The following is a 14,874-nucleotide window of genomic DNA, read 5'->3' on the forward strand; positions in this document are numbered from 1 at the left end:
AATGGAGAAAAATTAAGTGATCTCAACATCCAATCAACTCAAAGCAAATGGAAATAATGAAAATTGTAATATAATAATAATGAAATATATATATTTAATAGTTAAATTAACTCATGTAAACTCTATTCCATTCACATTGATCTACACACTTTTGCACTCTGAAAACTCTTAATCTAGTAAAACATTAGATCTCCAGGTAGCAACCTGATTGAACATGCCCAGAATACTGCCTAGGTGTCTCCATTTTTGTCCACCTGTACTTGTTTAAATCCAATACATATGCCACGTGGGGTTCACCAAATCCTGCTGAGCCGATCACCAATAACTTGTCTTGCCATTTTGCCAGGTAAGCAACGTTGTCCACGTCACAAGGAAGCATGTAAACTACTTGCCACGTCGTGCCTTTCAGTGCCACCACATACTCTCCCTGACACATGTATATTCCATCATCGCCACTAGTACATGTTTTAGGACACGTGGTAGATTCTAGAAACTGTTGTATATGATTCCACGTCCACGTCGCGAGATCTAACACCTCAGCATCTCTCTCAAATCTACCTTGCATTTCAGTAGAGTATCCTCCAATGACGTGGAGCTTGCCACCGTGGAAAATCGCCTTGCACTCGTCGCGTTCTCTTGCCATGTCAGGCAATTGAATCCAGTCATCTTTTGCCACGTCATACGCCATTGCAGATCTTAGTGCATTTTTGTCACTGTCATGTCCACCAGCGACATACACCATCCGATCAGAATCAGATGCGCATCCAAAAAAAGATCGCCGAACACCTGGCATATCAGACCCACGACGCCAAGTAGCGGAAACAAAATCGAAAACAAAAACTGAACCGGACACTTCCCAAGTCGCTGGATCCAGCCCACCCAAAACCACAATATCCGACCCAACACTCACAACCTGGCAAAACAACGGCAAGCCATCGGAAAACTCAGGAATCGGAGGCAATTCACACCGATCACCCGTATTCGCCTCAAGAAGAGTGAGGCGGTGAACCGGGATAAGCGGATATTTTACAACCTTGAAAATTTCATTTGGGTCAACTCGAGCTTGAGCCATAACGACAAGCTTCTGACTAGTAGACGTATCTTTCCTGCGCCGGTAAAATTCCGGCGACTCGAGCTGAGTCCTCCAGCCTTTAGAAACAGATAAGACGGTGGAGAACTGCCTGTACATGAGACGAACAAGACATTCACGAGCGACATCATCAGGGAGACCAGGAATCAGCTCCATGAGAACAGAGAAGAAGAAGAAGAAGAAGAGAAGCTGGAGATTGGTTTAAAGAAGGGTTTATGGAAGGCAGAGATTTGAGGGGTTTTGTTTATATAGAGAAAAGTTGCTGACTTGCCGTTATTGAAGATGAGAACGAGTTTTTGTTAATAATAGAGTTCTGGAAACCAAGGGCTACTGATCCAGTAAGGACAGGCCGATGGACCATAGGAAACAGCCTGTTGTTGGTTTCCACTTTCATTTTATATTATATATCACACGGCTTATTCTTATATTATGTCTTTTACATTATAATTCTCAATCATGGAAGGTTCTAAGCTAAAAATAATAAATAAAATTCATTAAAAAATAATATATGAGTTTCGGATTCTTTGGCTGCAAAGTAAATTAATTAATTTGAGAGTATTTTATTATCATGCAATTCTCTAAAATATAAAATAAATTTACTTTAATTTCTATGATTTACCTAGTCAGTTGCGAAATGTCAAAATCAAGGAATGCCAAGCGTTATTAACAAATTCAATAACGGAAATTTTGACAGTTACTTGGTTTAGAAGTAACATATTATTTAATATTAAAAAAAATATTTAAAATATAGTAAAACTTTTGAGCTTACAAATTGATTTATAAGTGAGAATTTTCCATTTCATTACAGTATTTGGCAGTTCACAATTATCATGTGCGATGCCGCTTAATCTGTTTACACGTGTCAAATCCTGAGCCTTAGATGATGTTTCTGCTTTTTTATACGGATATTTCTGCATTATTTTATCGTCATCTGCTTTTGTTTTTTTGATATTTTATGCCTGTCCGACAAATTGGCAAATGGTAACCACGAGATGACGTAATTAAAAAAAAAAGGTGTTATCATCTAAAATTGTCAATATTCATGATGATCATGTGAACTTAATTTTGTGATGTTTAAATAATATCTAAAATTTTGTTCTAATATTTTGTATTCAATTCTTTAACATTTATAGTTATTTATTATAACTTTTTAAATTCTCAAAAATAATGAATGGAAGAATATTAAATTTAAAATCTATTAAATTCATTTCAATTCACCTATCATCAAATTAAACTTTATTTAATAATTTAAATTTTTAAAAAATAATTTTAAATTTTAATACTATTAAAATAAATAATTTTAATTAAAATATTTTAAATAATTTTTAAATAAGAATTACTATTAAAATTAATTTATTAATTTTAAAATACACATTAAAAATATTTTAAAACATTTAATAATTAATTCTTTCATTAATTTTATCATTAAATATTTTACTATTTAATTTTTATAATTTTTAAAAAATTTTTTAGTTAATCTCTTAAATTTTTAAAAAGTTTATGAATTAATATTTTTATATTAGGGTTATTTTAAAATTTTTTGTACAGCTAAAATTAATAAAAAATTTAATTAATAAATTTTTTAAAATGTTAAAAATATTTTAATATATTTTTTAAAATTAAAAATCAATTAGAGTTTATTCATAAATTTAAATAATGATTTTTTCTATAAAAAATAAGTAATCTTTTAAAAAATACATCAATCTCCATGTATTATAAATATTTAGAATGCAAATTTTATATGAATATTTTCTTTCTTTTTTAACATTCAAATAATATCTGAAAAATCTCTTATAATATTTTAATTTTATTTTTTAATAGAATTTAGTGGTCTGCAAATTTTTAAAAGGATATTTTTCTTGTGTATCGATCCATGGGTCAAAATTATATATATATATATGTATAGGACCGTTTACAAAATGATTCAGATTTTAAGGTATTCAGATTTTAAGCTTTCAGTGGTACGTGACGTTGTGACTCAGGTTACTTCTACGGTATAACAATTTGTCGGATCGAAAAGATCTGATTTTCCAGTCTATATATCACTAGAGTACATAAATTTATTAAACAGATTTCTGATGTGGAAAATCAGCCTAAGCCGCAACTACAGAGCATACTTAAATAAATTAAAATTGTTTTAAGGCAAGGGTTCCTGCAACCTTAACCTGGGATCCCCAGAGTTAAGTCAGAGTGTGGAGAGAGAAGAAGAAGAATGTCGTCAACACGGGCTTATAAAGTAACAATATAATATAAGAAAAATAAGAAACTTACTATCTTTTAAAAACTAAAAACGAATACAGAATTCTGAAAATAGAGAAATATTTTACAGAGGAAATGAAGATAGAAAAAATAGAGAGAGAGAGATTACAAGTGTGCATTCACAAGAGGAGAGGCTCCCTATTTATAGAAAAACTTATGGGTTTTACTGTTGCTTCACGCGGCTGACAGTGTTCATGAATAGTAATTTGTCTGCTCCTTTTACTGTTGATGAATAGTTGGTCTGCCACGTCTTTTACTGTTTTTGTCTGCCACCAATCTTGTTTTACTTTGAGTCTGATGATGAAGATGATGAAATGTCCTGCTTCTTTTTCTTTTTATCATTCTTTATTTTATCCTTCTTTTTCTTTACCTTTGTAGTTTTACTTTTGATTTTAATTGCTGGTAGGATCCCGTAACAGTCATTTTCATTGTTGTTGCTGCCTGAAGAAATCAGATTTTTATCAGAGGATGACGTTTCTGATGTTGTCGACTCTGAATCTGAGCTTGACTTCTTTTTCTTCCCTTTAGCTTTTTTCTTGGAGGTTTTAGCAGATGGTTTTCTTGAAGATTTTATGCTTGAGCTGGAACTGTCTGTTTTAGCCAATTCCTGTTTTACAGATTTTACTGATCCTTCAGAATCAAGCTGTTTACACATGCTTTCGCAAATGAGCTTGTACTCTTCTAGGGTTTTAGCTGCTGCAAGCAGGGCTTGGTATTGGGCCTCTGGGCTCCAAAACTGGGTTGCTCTTGTAGAGTCAGTTTACTACTATAAGAAATAGCAGGAAATTGAGCTTGTTTTATAATGAGGGCTTTAACATGGGCTTCTGTAGTAGAATTTTTGAATGATCCCCACAATTTTATTTTATGTTTTTTAGCTATAATAGGTATATTTAGTTCAGTGATATAGGAAAAATCAAAGAACCACTGATATACCCAATGAATAAAGAAATTCATACAAAAATACATTAGAGGAGGTATATACTTCTCACTCTGATGTGGTTTAAAGTTTTGTTTAAAATACTGATATAGTTGAGATACCTCTGAGGACAGAATATCATCAGTTATACTTTTGAAAGTCCACCATTTGAAAAAATAATTTGGAAATCTTGTGGTGGTTTTAATAGTCTTGTTATTAAAATAAATTAGCCAGAAATGAGTACATGTTGGATTCTGAATATTTAAAACGTTTTTCCATGCATCAATATAATCAAAATAATTATATGATGGGTAAAACCTATTTAAAATTTTTAATGCAACTGGTGTACTCAAGCTTTTTGTCGGCCAATCTGTAGGATGAATAACCCTTTTTATTTTTAAAGAAGAATATAGAATCACATTTTTATTATTTCTATCAAAAGTATATTTTACTTGAACTGAATCAGATTGTTCTAAGATATTCTGATAGTATTCTTGGGTTTTTAAAATATCTACTGGCTTGAAATACCAGTTTTCAGGATAATTTTTATGAATTATCTCCCATGGATTTACATTTTCAAAACCTTATTCTAGTTCTATTTCAAATTCTGAATTTGTTTTTGAAAACCATTTATGAGTTCCTCCATAGAAAGATGATTGGATTTTTGGCAAACTCACAGCCATTAACGGATTTGATAAGTCTTTAGTGTCTACCGTTTGAGACAGACTAGTTGTACCATGAGCGGGTACAATCGCTTTAGAGTTCAGATTCATACCTGAGGCTCCTGAAGAGAATGTCATTCCCTGTAGGGCTTAAGGACTTATGGGGATTGGCTTAATTGCTCAATCCAGTTTTTTAAATCTGTTTGGCTTTGGTCTTGGGGTTTTATTTGGGTTTTACCGATTTCATCTGAATGTTCGGATAGAGCTTTAGGAGTTGGGCTTGGGCTTCTCTTCTTATCTCTATTTTTGCTTTTCTTTCGAACCATTTTGCTGTAAAAATTCTCTTGTTAGAAAATCTGGAATATTATTTTTACTACCTTTAATATATTCAACATCAAAATCAAAAATACTTAAAATTGCTTGCCATCTAGCAAAAATCTGTTTGGAAGCAAGGTTTTTAACATCTTTCTTTAAAATATCCTTTGCAGATTTATAATCTATTCTGAGTAAGAATTTTTGATTTAAAAGATCATATTGAAATTTATTTATGCAAATCACAATACTTAAAATTTCTTTTTTAATAGTAGAATAATTTATCTGGGTAGGGGTCCAGTGTCCTGAAGTAAACTGAATTATTCTTTCTTTACCATCTATTTTTTGTTTTAAAATTCCTCCAAACCAGCAAAGATCATCTCTTTTCAGCATCTGCCATCCTCGGAAATTCTCCAGCAACACAGCAGAAACTTTCTTCCTTTCTTTTCTTCTTTTCTTTTGTGATTTAGTCCACCATGAGTGGCTAAATTCCATCTTTTCTAGTTGAAGTTGGAAAATTCAGATTTGTGATGAATTGGGAGACTTAAATCTCCATTGTTAAACTTCTATTTATTTTCAATATTTATGCAATTTGATCTTTCTATAATTGTTGCTTTGCCTTTAGAATCAATTTAGGCCTATTGCTTTTAATTGCTTGAGTAACAATTGTTTGAATAATTTAGGTCCGTAATTGCTTAGATTATTTAAACACACATTTAATCAAGTTGCATAATCTAAACTTGACCACGCGGTTGGCAAGGTTAGAATTAGGTTTCTCTAAGTCTTAATGCAGTTAACAGTTGTTCGATGCTACAATGCCCCAAGGACGTTCCTTGGCAACTTGTTAACTAGTGTTTGATTAGCGAACGTTTCCTAATCAAACTAGAACTAAGGAGGAATTTGGATTGTGAGAAGCGTCTTCCATATCCTAAACTAATTTATTGAAATAAATAGGAGTGTTAAAGAATCAATGATCAATTCTAAACAATCTGAAATAGATCCATACTTCAACTAGAATCCTTCTCCCATTGAAATTCTTATCTTTTTAAACTATTGCTTTCTCTTGCTATTTAGTATTAATTCATTATCATCAAATCAAAACCCCCCATCTTTTTATTTATTTGTTATTTACTTGTCCAAAGTCATTATTAGGAAAATCCGTAGTGTCAAGTCCCTGTGGTTCGACCCTATTGCCACTATCTACAAATTTATTTGTTGATTGATAATAGGTTTATTTTTGACGGCTTCGACAACCGCCTATCAAAAATTGGCGCCGTTGCCGGGGATTTGATCTAACTAACATATTTTCCCTTTATGACCAGGTCTGGCCGTAAAGACACTCTTCTTTACGATCCGGAGATTGAGAAAACTGCCAAGAGCTTAAGGAAGCAAGCAAATTTGAGGAACCAAGCCTCAAAACCATCTTCATCAACAACTCCACCTCACAGACCACCTACTGCTCCTGTAGAAGAAATTTCTGCACCAGCAGAAACTTCCATCACCGCACCAGCTACCATTGAATTTGCACCAGAAACTGAACTTCTGGATATGGCAGAAAATCCAGCAATGGCGACACCACCTGCTGCACGTGTTGAAGCTGAAAATCAAGCCAGAAACTTGCCTATCCAAGTGCCTCAGCCACGGGAGAGAACCCTCGGAGAGCTAGATGAACCAGAAGGAGACCAAGCACCTTTATGCATTGAGTATCCCCCATTGACAGCACCTTTTGAGCTTAAGACAGGTCTGATCCATCTCCTTCCCAAATTCAGAGGCCTAGAAAATGAAGACCCTCACAAGCATTTGAAAGCATTCCATGTTGTGTGCTCCACCTTGAGACCCCAAGGTATTCCAGAAGAAGATATCAAACTTAGAGCCTTCCCTTTTTCCCTTGAAGACTATGCCAAAGAGTGGCTATTCTACTTGCCACCCGGATCCATCACATCATGGGCTGATATGGTAAGAGCATTCTTGAGGAAATTCTTCCCAACTTCAAAAGCCATAGGCATCCGTCGAGAAATAAGTGGCATAAGGCAAAAGCACTCTGAAGACTTGTATGAATACTGGGAAAGGTTTAAAAGGCTGTGCACAAGCTGCCCTCAACATGATATTTCTGACAAATCTCTCATTCATTACTTCTATGGAGGTTTGCTACCCTCAGAAAGAAAATTTATTGACGCAGCCTGTGGAGGATCAATTGAGAAAAAATCAGCTCGAGAAATGAGAGACTTAATTTCTACCATGGCTGCAGCTTCTCAGCAATTTGGAGATCAAGAGCAGCCATCAAGAAGAGTGAATGAGGTGAGTACATCTGATTTGGCATCTCAAATTTCTAATCTCACCAATGCTGTCCATAGCCTTGTTGTGGGTCAAACCCAACAAGTCCAGCAAATTCAGCAGCCCAAGACATGTGGAATATGTGCCAACAACCACCCAACTGATCTATGTCCTTCCCTTCAAGAGGAGGACCAGCAAGTCAATGCTGTTGGAGGTTTTAATGGGCAAAGAAGGTATGATCCCTATGCAAATACTTATAATCCAGGCTGGAGGGACCATCCAAATTTCAGTTATGCAAGGGGACAGCAATATCCAAGCTACCAACAAAGAAACCAAGCTCAAGCTACACCTCAGAATTCTAATGCATCTCTTGAAGAGATTGTGAAAAATTTGGCAAATACTGTGCAGAATCTTGAGAAACAAATGGGGCAAATGGCTTCATCCTTGAACAAAATTGAATCACAAGGGAAGCTACCCTCCCAAACTGAGATAAACCCAAGGCAAAACGCTAGTGCCATCACACTGAGGAGTGGAAAGGAGTTACAAGACAGTAGGTCTGAAAACTTGCAAAAACAGGCTATGAAGGAAAACCTGCCAGAAAGTGATCAGGGCAGTTTCTGCGATCGATCTGCCCAAGTCATCTGCGGTAATCTGCCCCAATCGCCAGAGAAGACATACTTGACAGAAAGTGATTTGCCCAAATCACCAAACGATTTGCCCAAATCACCAGATCAGGCAGAACCCAATCAAGGGCAGAAACAGCAACCAGCAGAGAAATTCAAGGTACCTCCTCCCTTCCCCAAAAGATTTGCAAGATCTCAAAAAGAAAAAGAGGAGAAAGAAATACTTGAGACCTTTCGCAAGGTGGAAATCAACATTCCCCTACTTGATGCTATAAAGCAAATTCCAAGGTATGCTAAGTTCCTCAAAGAGCTATGCACCAACCGAAGAAAACTTGCTGAACGTGAAAAGGTGAGTGTGGGGGAGTGTGTCTCAGCTGTTATTCAAACAAAAATTCCAGTCAAATGCAAGGATAGAGGGATGTTCGCTGTTTCATGCAAGATAGGCAACGTGGGGATAAAGAAAGCCATGTGTGACCTTGGAGCTTCAATCAATGTCATGCCTCTCTCTATATTTAATCTATTGAATGCAGGTACACTCAAAGGCACCAGCATTGTAATTCAATTGGCTGACCGATCGGTTGTCTATCCCAAGGGAGTACTTGAAGATGTGTTGGTGCAAGTGGATCAACTAGTCTTCCCAGCTGATTTTTACGTCATTGACATGGAGGAAGACAAGAGCAATACCACCTCTGACATCCTACTTGGAAGGCCATTCTTGAGCACAGCAAGAACCAAAATTGATGTGCATGATGGCACATTAACCATGGAGTTTGAAGGGGAGATTATCAAATTCAATGTTTATGATGCCATGAAATTCCCCAATGATGTTTCTCCTGTTTATGGCCTTGATGTCATTGATGACTTGAGCCAAGAAATCTTTGATTTTGATCTAGAGGAAACACTCCATGCTGATTTGTGCAAATATGAAGAGATGGACAGAAACTGCTCAGAGACAAACCAGATAGTGATGTGGGCAGATTTTGCGGGTGACTTGCCCAAATCACCCAGGCAATCTGCCCAAATCAACCAGCAGACAGAAATGACAGAAGGTGATTTGCCCAAATCACCCAGGCAATCTGCCCAAATCAGTGAGCAGACAGAAATGACAGAAGGAGATCTGCCCAGATCACCGGATGATTTGCCCAAATCAACAGGAAATCTGCCCCAATCAACCAGCAGACAGCAGGCTGAGACAAAGACAGAAAGTGCACCAGATCTGAAGCCCCTGCCAGATCACCTCAAATATGCCTTGGGGGCTGAAAATACACTGCCAATAATTATTTCTAACCAGCTCAGCCAAGAAGAAGAGGAAAAGCTCCTTGATGTGTTGAGGAAGCACAAAGAAACAATTGGGTGGACCTTGGAGGACATAAAAGGCACCTCAAGACCATTCGGTGGAGGCTCAAGACAGGATGCAGCACATGGAAAGCATGTTGCAGCTGCTGGTTCAACACTTTCTGCCCAAAGACCATGACAGCCAGTGATTTGGCCGAGTGATTTGCCCAAATCACTTGCCCAAATCACCCACATCCCAGGCAGTCCCTTTCCTTCTCCTTAATAATTTTTTTTTTTTTTTCTCATATTTATGTTTAAACATTGAGGACAATGTTTGGGATAGGTGTGGGGGTACTGTTAGGTTATTTTTGCATTGATTACATTATCTTTTGCTTTCTTTTTGTTTCTTTTTGCATCTTTTTGCCCTATGACACACACCAAAATTTTTTTCTTTTCACACATTTTTCTTTTGCACACATTTTTTTCACTTTCAGCACACACTCACAGAATTTTGTTTTAGCTTTTGCTCTACTCAGCATAGATGACTAAGTTAAAAGAGCTTCCTATCTCATGACCCCATTGATTTACCACCCCTTTAAGCCTAAATTGAATCAATTATAGTGTGTTACCTTCACTTTGGAAGTTCTTTTCTTGAATTGAATCCTTAAATTTGCTGTGGTCAAGGGAAATAAAAATATAAATACATGCAAATAAAAAGTTAGTGTAACTCTCTAAAAACTGATTTGCCCAAACTGACATGAAAAGAAAAGAAAAAAGACCAGCACAAAAGCACAAATTAAACCTGTTCCACTGGTCTAAGACTATGAATTGAGCCTAATAGCCACTTGGAGAAGTGACTGACTGAGTAACCGGGGGTGTATCACCCATGTACACAATCGCGTAAAAAGGTTAGTGACTTTTTCAGGCAGAAATAAGTTTCAATGGTCTAGACTATGAACAGAGCTAGTAGCCACTTGAACAAGTGACTAACTGAGTAACCGGGGGTGGGTATCACCAATATGCACCTTCGCGTAAAAAGGTTGGTGACTTTTTCAGGCAAAAAATGAAAAGTGCTGCTGAATAAAATAAAATAAAATACTCAAATAAGGGCAAATCACTCTTAGAGGTTGCATTGAGCTCATACAAAGAGAATAAGCATGATTGAACCAAAAACCTTTCTCTTGGCCATGGTAGGTGAAGGGAAACAAGGAAAAGGGAGAACAACTTGGGTGCATGTATTCTATACTGTGATACTTCAATTTAGGAGTCTAGGGAGGGCTGATTAAGTGGTACTTAGGCTCAAAAGAAAAAGGGGCTTGATTTACTAAGTTATTTGTTGCTTGAGGACAAGCAAAAAGCTAGGTGTGGGGGTATTTGATCAAGCATAATTTAGCCACATTTTTATTATATTTATTACTGTTTATTTACACATTTTTTTTTAGCTTAATTTGTGTTTTTGTTATGTTCTTACAGAAAAGGAAGAAATTGAAAAGTTGGAGAAAAAGTGAAGAAAAAGCTGGAAAAGTGATTGGGTCAAAGTGACTTGCCCAAGTCACTCGCAGGAACTGGCCAAATCATTCGCAGAGTCAGAGACAAAAACCGGACTGAATCGATTGGGGCAGATTGGGCAAGTGACTTGCCCAAGTCACTCGCAGAAACTGCCCAAATCACCTTGACAGCAGAAATTGACAGCAGAGGCGGGAAAACAGCAGGAAACCGAATTTCGTATTTTCAGAAGTCCAAATCCAACTCAATCACTACCAACACAATTCCAAGAGCCAAGAAAGAGTTTCTCACCTAAGGAATTCCAATTGCAATTAAATTCAACATCAAAAGAGGAATCACAAGCCAAATCAAAAAGGGATTTCAAAACCCTAGAAGGATGGAATTCTTCAGCTATAAAAAGAGCAGCCTCCAAACCAGCAAAGATCATCTCTTCTTCAGCAATTTCTGCAGAAAATTCAGCAACTTCTCTTCTTTTCTTTTCTTCTTTTCTTTTGTGATTTAGTCCACCATGAGTGGCTAAATTCCATCTTTTCTAGTTGAAGTTGGAAAATTCAGATTTGTGATGAATTGGGAGACTTAAATCTCCATTGTTAAACTTCTATTTATTTTCAATATTTATGCAATTTGATCTTTCTATAATTGTTGCTTTGCCTTTAGAATCAATTTAGGCCTATTGCTTTTAATTGCTTGAGTAACAATTGTTTGAATAATTTAGGTCCGTAATTGCTTAGATTATTTAAACACACATTTAATCAAGTTGCATAATCTAAACTTGACCACGCGGTTGGCAAGGTTAGAATTAGGTTTCTCTAAGTCTTAATGCAGTTAACAGTTGTTCGATGCTACAATGCCCCAAGGACGTTCCTTGGCAACTTGTTAACTAGTGTTTGATTAGCGAACGTTTCCTAATCAAACTAGAACTAAGGAGGAATTTGGATTGTGAGAAGCGTCTTCCACATCCTAAACTAATTTATTGAAATAAATAGGAGTGTTAAAGAATCAATGATCAATTCTAAACAATCTGAAATAGATCCATACTTCAACTAGAATCCTTCTCCCATTGAAATTCTTATCTTTTTAAACTATTGCTTTCTCTTGCTATTTAGTATTAATTCATTATCATCAAATCAAAACCCCCCATCTTTTTATTTATTTGTTATTTACTTGTCCAAAGTCATTATTAGGAAAATCCGTAGTGTCAAGTCCCTGTGGTTCGACCCTATTGCCACTATCTACAAATTTATTTGTTGATTGATAATAGGTTTATTTTTGACGGCTTCGACAACCGCATATCAAAAATTTAATTTTTGATAAGCGGTTGTCGAAGCCGTCAAAAATAAACCTATTAGACAATCAACAATTAACTTGTAGATAGTGGCAATAGGGTCGAACCACAGAGACTTGACACTACGGATTTTCCTAATAATGACTTTGGACAAGTAAATAACAAATAAATAAAAAGATGGGGGGTTTTGATTTGATGATAATGAATTAATACTAAATAGCAAGAGAAAGCAATAGTTTAAAAAGATAAGAATTTCAATGGGAGAAGGATTCTAGTTGAAGTATGGATCTATTTCAGATTGTTTAGAATTGATCATTGATTCTTTAACACTCCTATTTATTTCAATAAATTAGTTTAGGATGTGGAAGACGCTTCTCACAATCCAAATTCCTCCTTAGTTCTAGTTTGATTAGGAAACGTTCGCTAATCAAACACTAGTTAACAAGTTGCCAAGGAACGTCCTTGGGGCATTGTAGCATCGAACAACTGTTAACTGCATTAAGACTTAGAGAAACCTAATTCTAACCTTGCCAACCGCGTGGTCAAGTTTAGATTATGCAACTTGATTAAATGTGTGTTTAAATAATCTAAGCAATTACGGACCTAAATTATTCAAACAATTGTTACTCAAGCAATTAAAAGCAATAGGCCTAAATTGATTCTAAAGGCAAAGCAACAATTATAGAAAGATCAAATTGCATAAATATTGAAAATAAATAGAAGTTTAACAATGGAGATTTAAGTCTCCCAATTCATCACAAATCTGAATTTTCCAACTTCAACTAGAAAAGATGGAATTTAGCCACTCATGGTGGACTAAATCACAAAAGAAAAGAAGAAAAGAAAAGAAAAGAAGTTGCTGAATTTTCTGCCGAAATTGCTGAAGAAGAGATGATTAGATGAGATGGATGCTTGTAACAGCCCGGTTTTCCGAACCGCCACCGGCACTAGGATCCAGATCGGCTTAAGGCCGCCGGGACCCGTAGTAAGCCAAACACTCATTCTATTACCTGGTCAAATCCCAAACATGATTAACATTCATGAAAACTGAAAACTTTTTCTTTTCTTTCTAACTTTTTAACTTCCCAGGCTTACCCTGAGAACACTGAACTGTTTCTTTTCTACTGGTACCTGTAACTGTACCTGTGCATGCACAATGGAGTCCTCAAAGGCTACTCCAACATCTCATCATTCATTAAGCTTACTTATCACAACCATTACTCAAACATTAACAAGGGATTTAACCAACCACTAAGGCCAAGCACAACTCTAACCTTTAACTCATTTCATGACATAAACTCTATTATTACATTACCATACAAAACTATTCTTTATGTACATCATGTCCACACTATACATCTATTATACACAGCTATGATCAACCATAGCCACTCTGACCTCCCATAGCTGGCTCTGACTTCCTTTACTCTGACTAACTCTGGTCCTGCAAAGCTGGGGAGTGAGGGAAAGGGGTGAGCTACTAGAGCCCAGTGAGTAGAAACCATATAAAAACCATTCACTCAATCATGCTTTAATGAAATGCATCACAACACAATCATTTCACAACAAGGATGATATTGTCACCGAAGGCCCTCATTCCTAAGCCCGGCTCTCCAAGGAGCTCTTCTGGGCTTCCTATTCTAGTATGTCCAAATGTGCCAGGGGCAATACTGCCACACCCGGTCTCCTCTTAAAATATCATATCTTATGACCAACTGGACCAGGGGCAACACTGCCACACCCAGTCTACTTTTACTTGTCCAACTATACCAGGGGCAAAACTGCCACACCCAGTAACTATCTGACCAGGGGCAACACTGCCACACCCAGTCTCATGCGCATGCTATATCATATCAAAGCTCATACTGTCATATCATATCACTATGAGGGCTAACGGATCATTCAACATCCATCCATAGCAATAACATCAAATAATGCAATGTATCATCTTCGTGAAACTAATGCTATACATCCTATTATATCTCATGGCAATCGTGATGCGTGTCTCATGCTCATACTATCATTACCCTTTATACATTTACTTTAAAAACATGCAAAGTTAGTTCTACTCACCTCTGGCTGACACTCCTGACTCTGGGGCAACTACTGACTGCAGGACACCTTGGTTCCTCAGATCCGATCCTACACAGATGGACTCAGATGAGGTGCCAAACAACTCTAATATAACTCTAGAACATCTCCCCAGAACCCCTCTAAAGCATCACAAAAGCATGCATAAAAACACCCAAGCAAAGGCTGGGCAGGCACTTTCGGCGGCAAGTTCGGCGGCCGAAAGTCCTCTCCAGAGACGAAACTCACCCACCTTCGGCGGCCGAAACTCCATCTTCGGCGGCCGAACCCTTTCGGGTGCAAGGTTCGGGGGCCAAAACTCACTCCAGAGACGAAAGTCTCTAACCTTCGGCGGCACCTTCGGCGGCCGAATCCCCCAAACAGAGCCGAACCTCAAAACTCTCGGGGGCAGGGTTTGGCAGCCGAAGCCACCTCCTCACAGGGTTCGGCGGCCGAAGCTCCTTTCGGCGGCCGAACCTGACTTTGCCCAGCGGACAGAAACTTGTCCTGCTTCATGCAAACTTCCCCCCAAACTCTCCCACAAGCAACACACTTCTCATAACCAAGCATATAACCAAGTACATGCACAAAGGGGTCCAAAA

General features: G+C 37.0%; 1 protein-coding gene across 1 annotated transcript; it reads right to left on the bottom strand.

Annotated features, from left to right (window-relative positions):
* Window positions 1–54: 54 nt before the first annotated feature.
* LOC110603336 (F-box/kelch-repeat protein At1g15670) lies at window positions 55–1,459 on the bottom strand. Its single transcript, XM_021741034.2, has one exon. It carries the CDS (start codon window positions 1,244–1,246, stop codon window positions 185–187), a length of 1,062 nt encoding a protein of 353 aa, XP_021596726.1. The 5' UTR covers window positions 1,247–1,459; the 3' UTR covers window positions 55–184.
* Window positions 1,460–14,874: the final 13,415 nt, after the last annotated feature.

This window comes from Manihot esculenta, chromosome 11 (assembly GCF_001659605.2).
Source record: "Manihot esculenta cultivar AM560-2 chromosome 11, M.esculenta_v8, whole genome shotgun sequence".
NCBI classification, from domain to species: Eukaryota; Viridiplantae; Streptophyta; class Magnoliopsida; order Malpighiales; family Euphorbiaceae; genus Manihot; species Manihot esculenta.

Bases quoted from the DNA above. Each gene is read 5' to 3' on its own strand.
- LOC110603336 (XM_021741034.2), bottom strand. From the start codon at position 1,246: ATGGAGCTGATTCCTGGTCTCCCTGATGATGTCGCTCGTGAATGTCTT.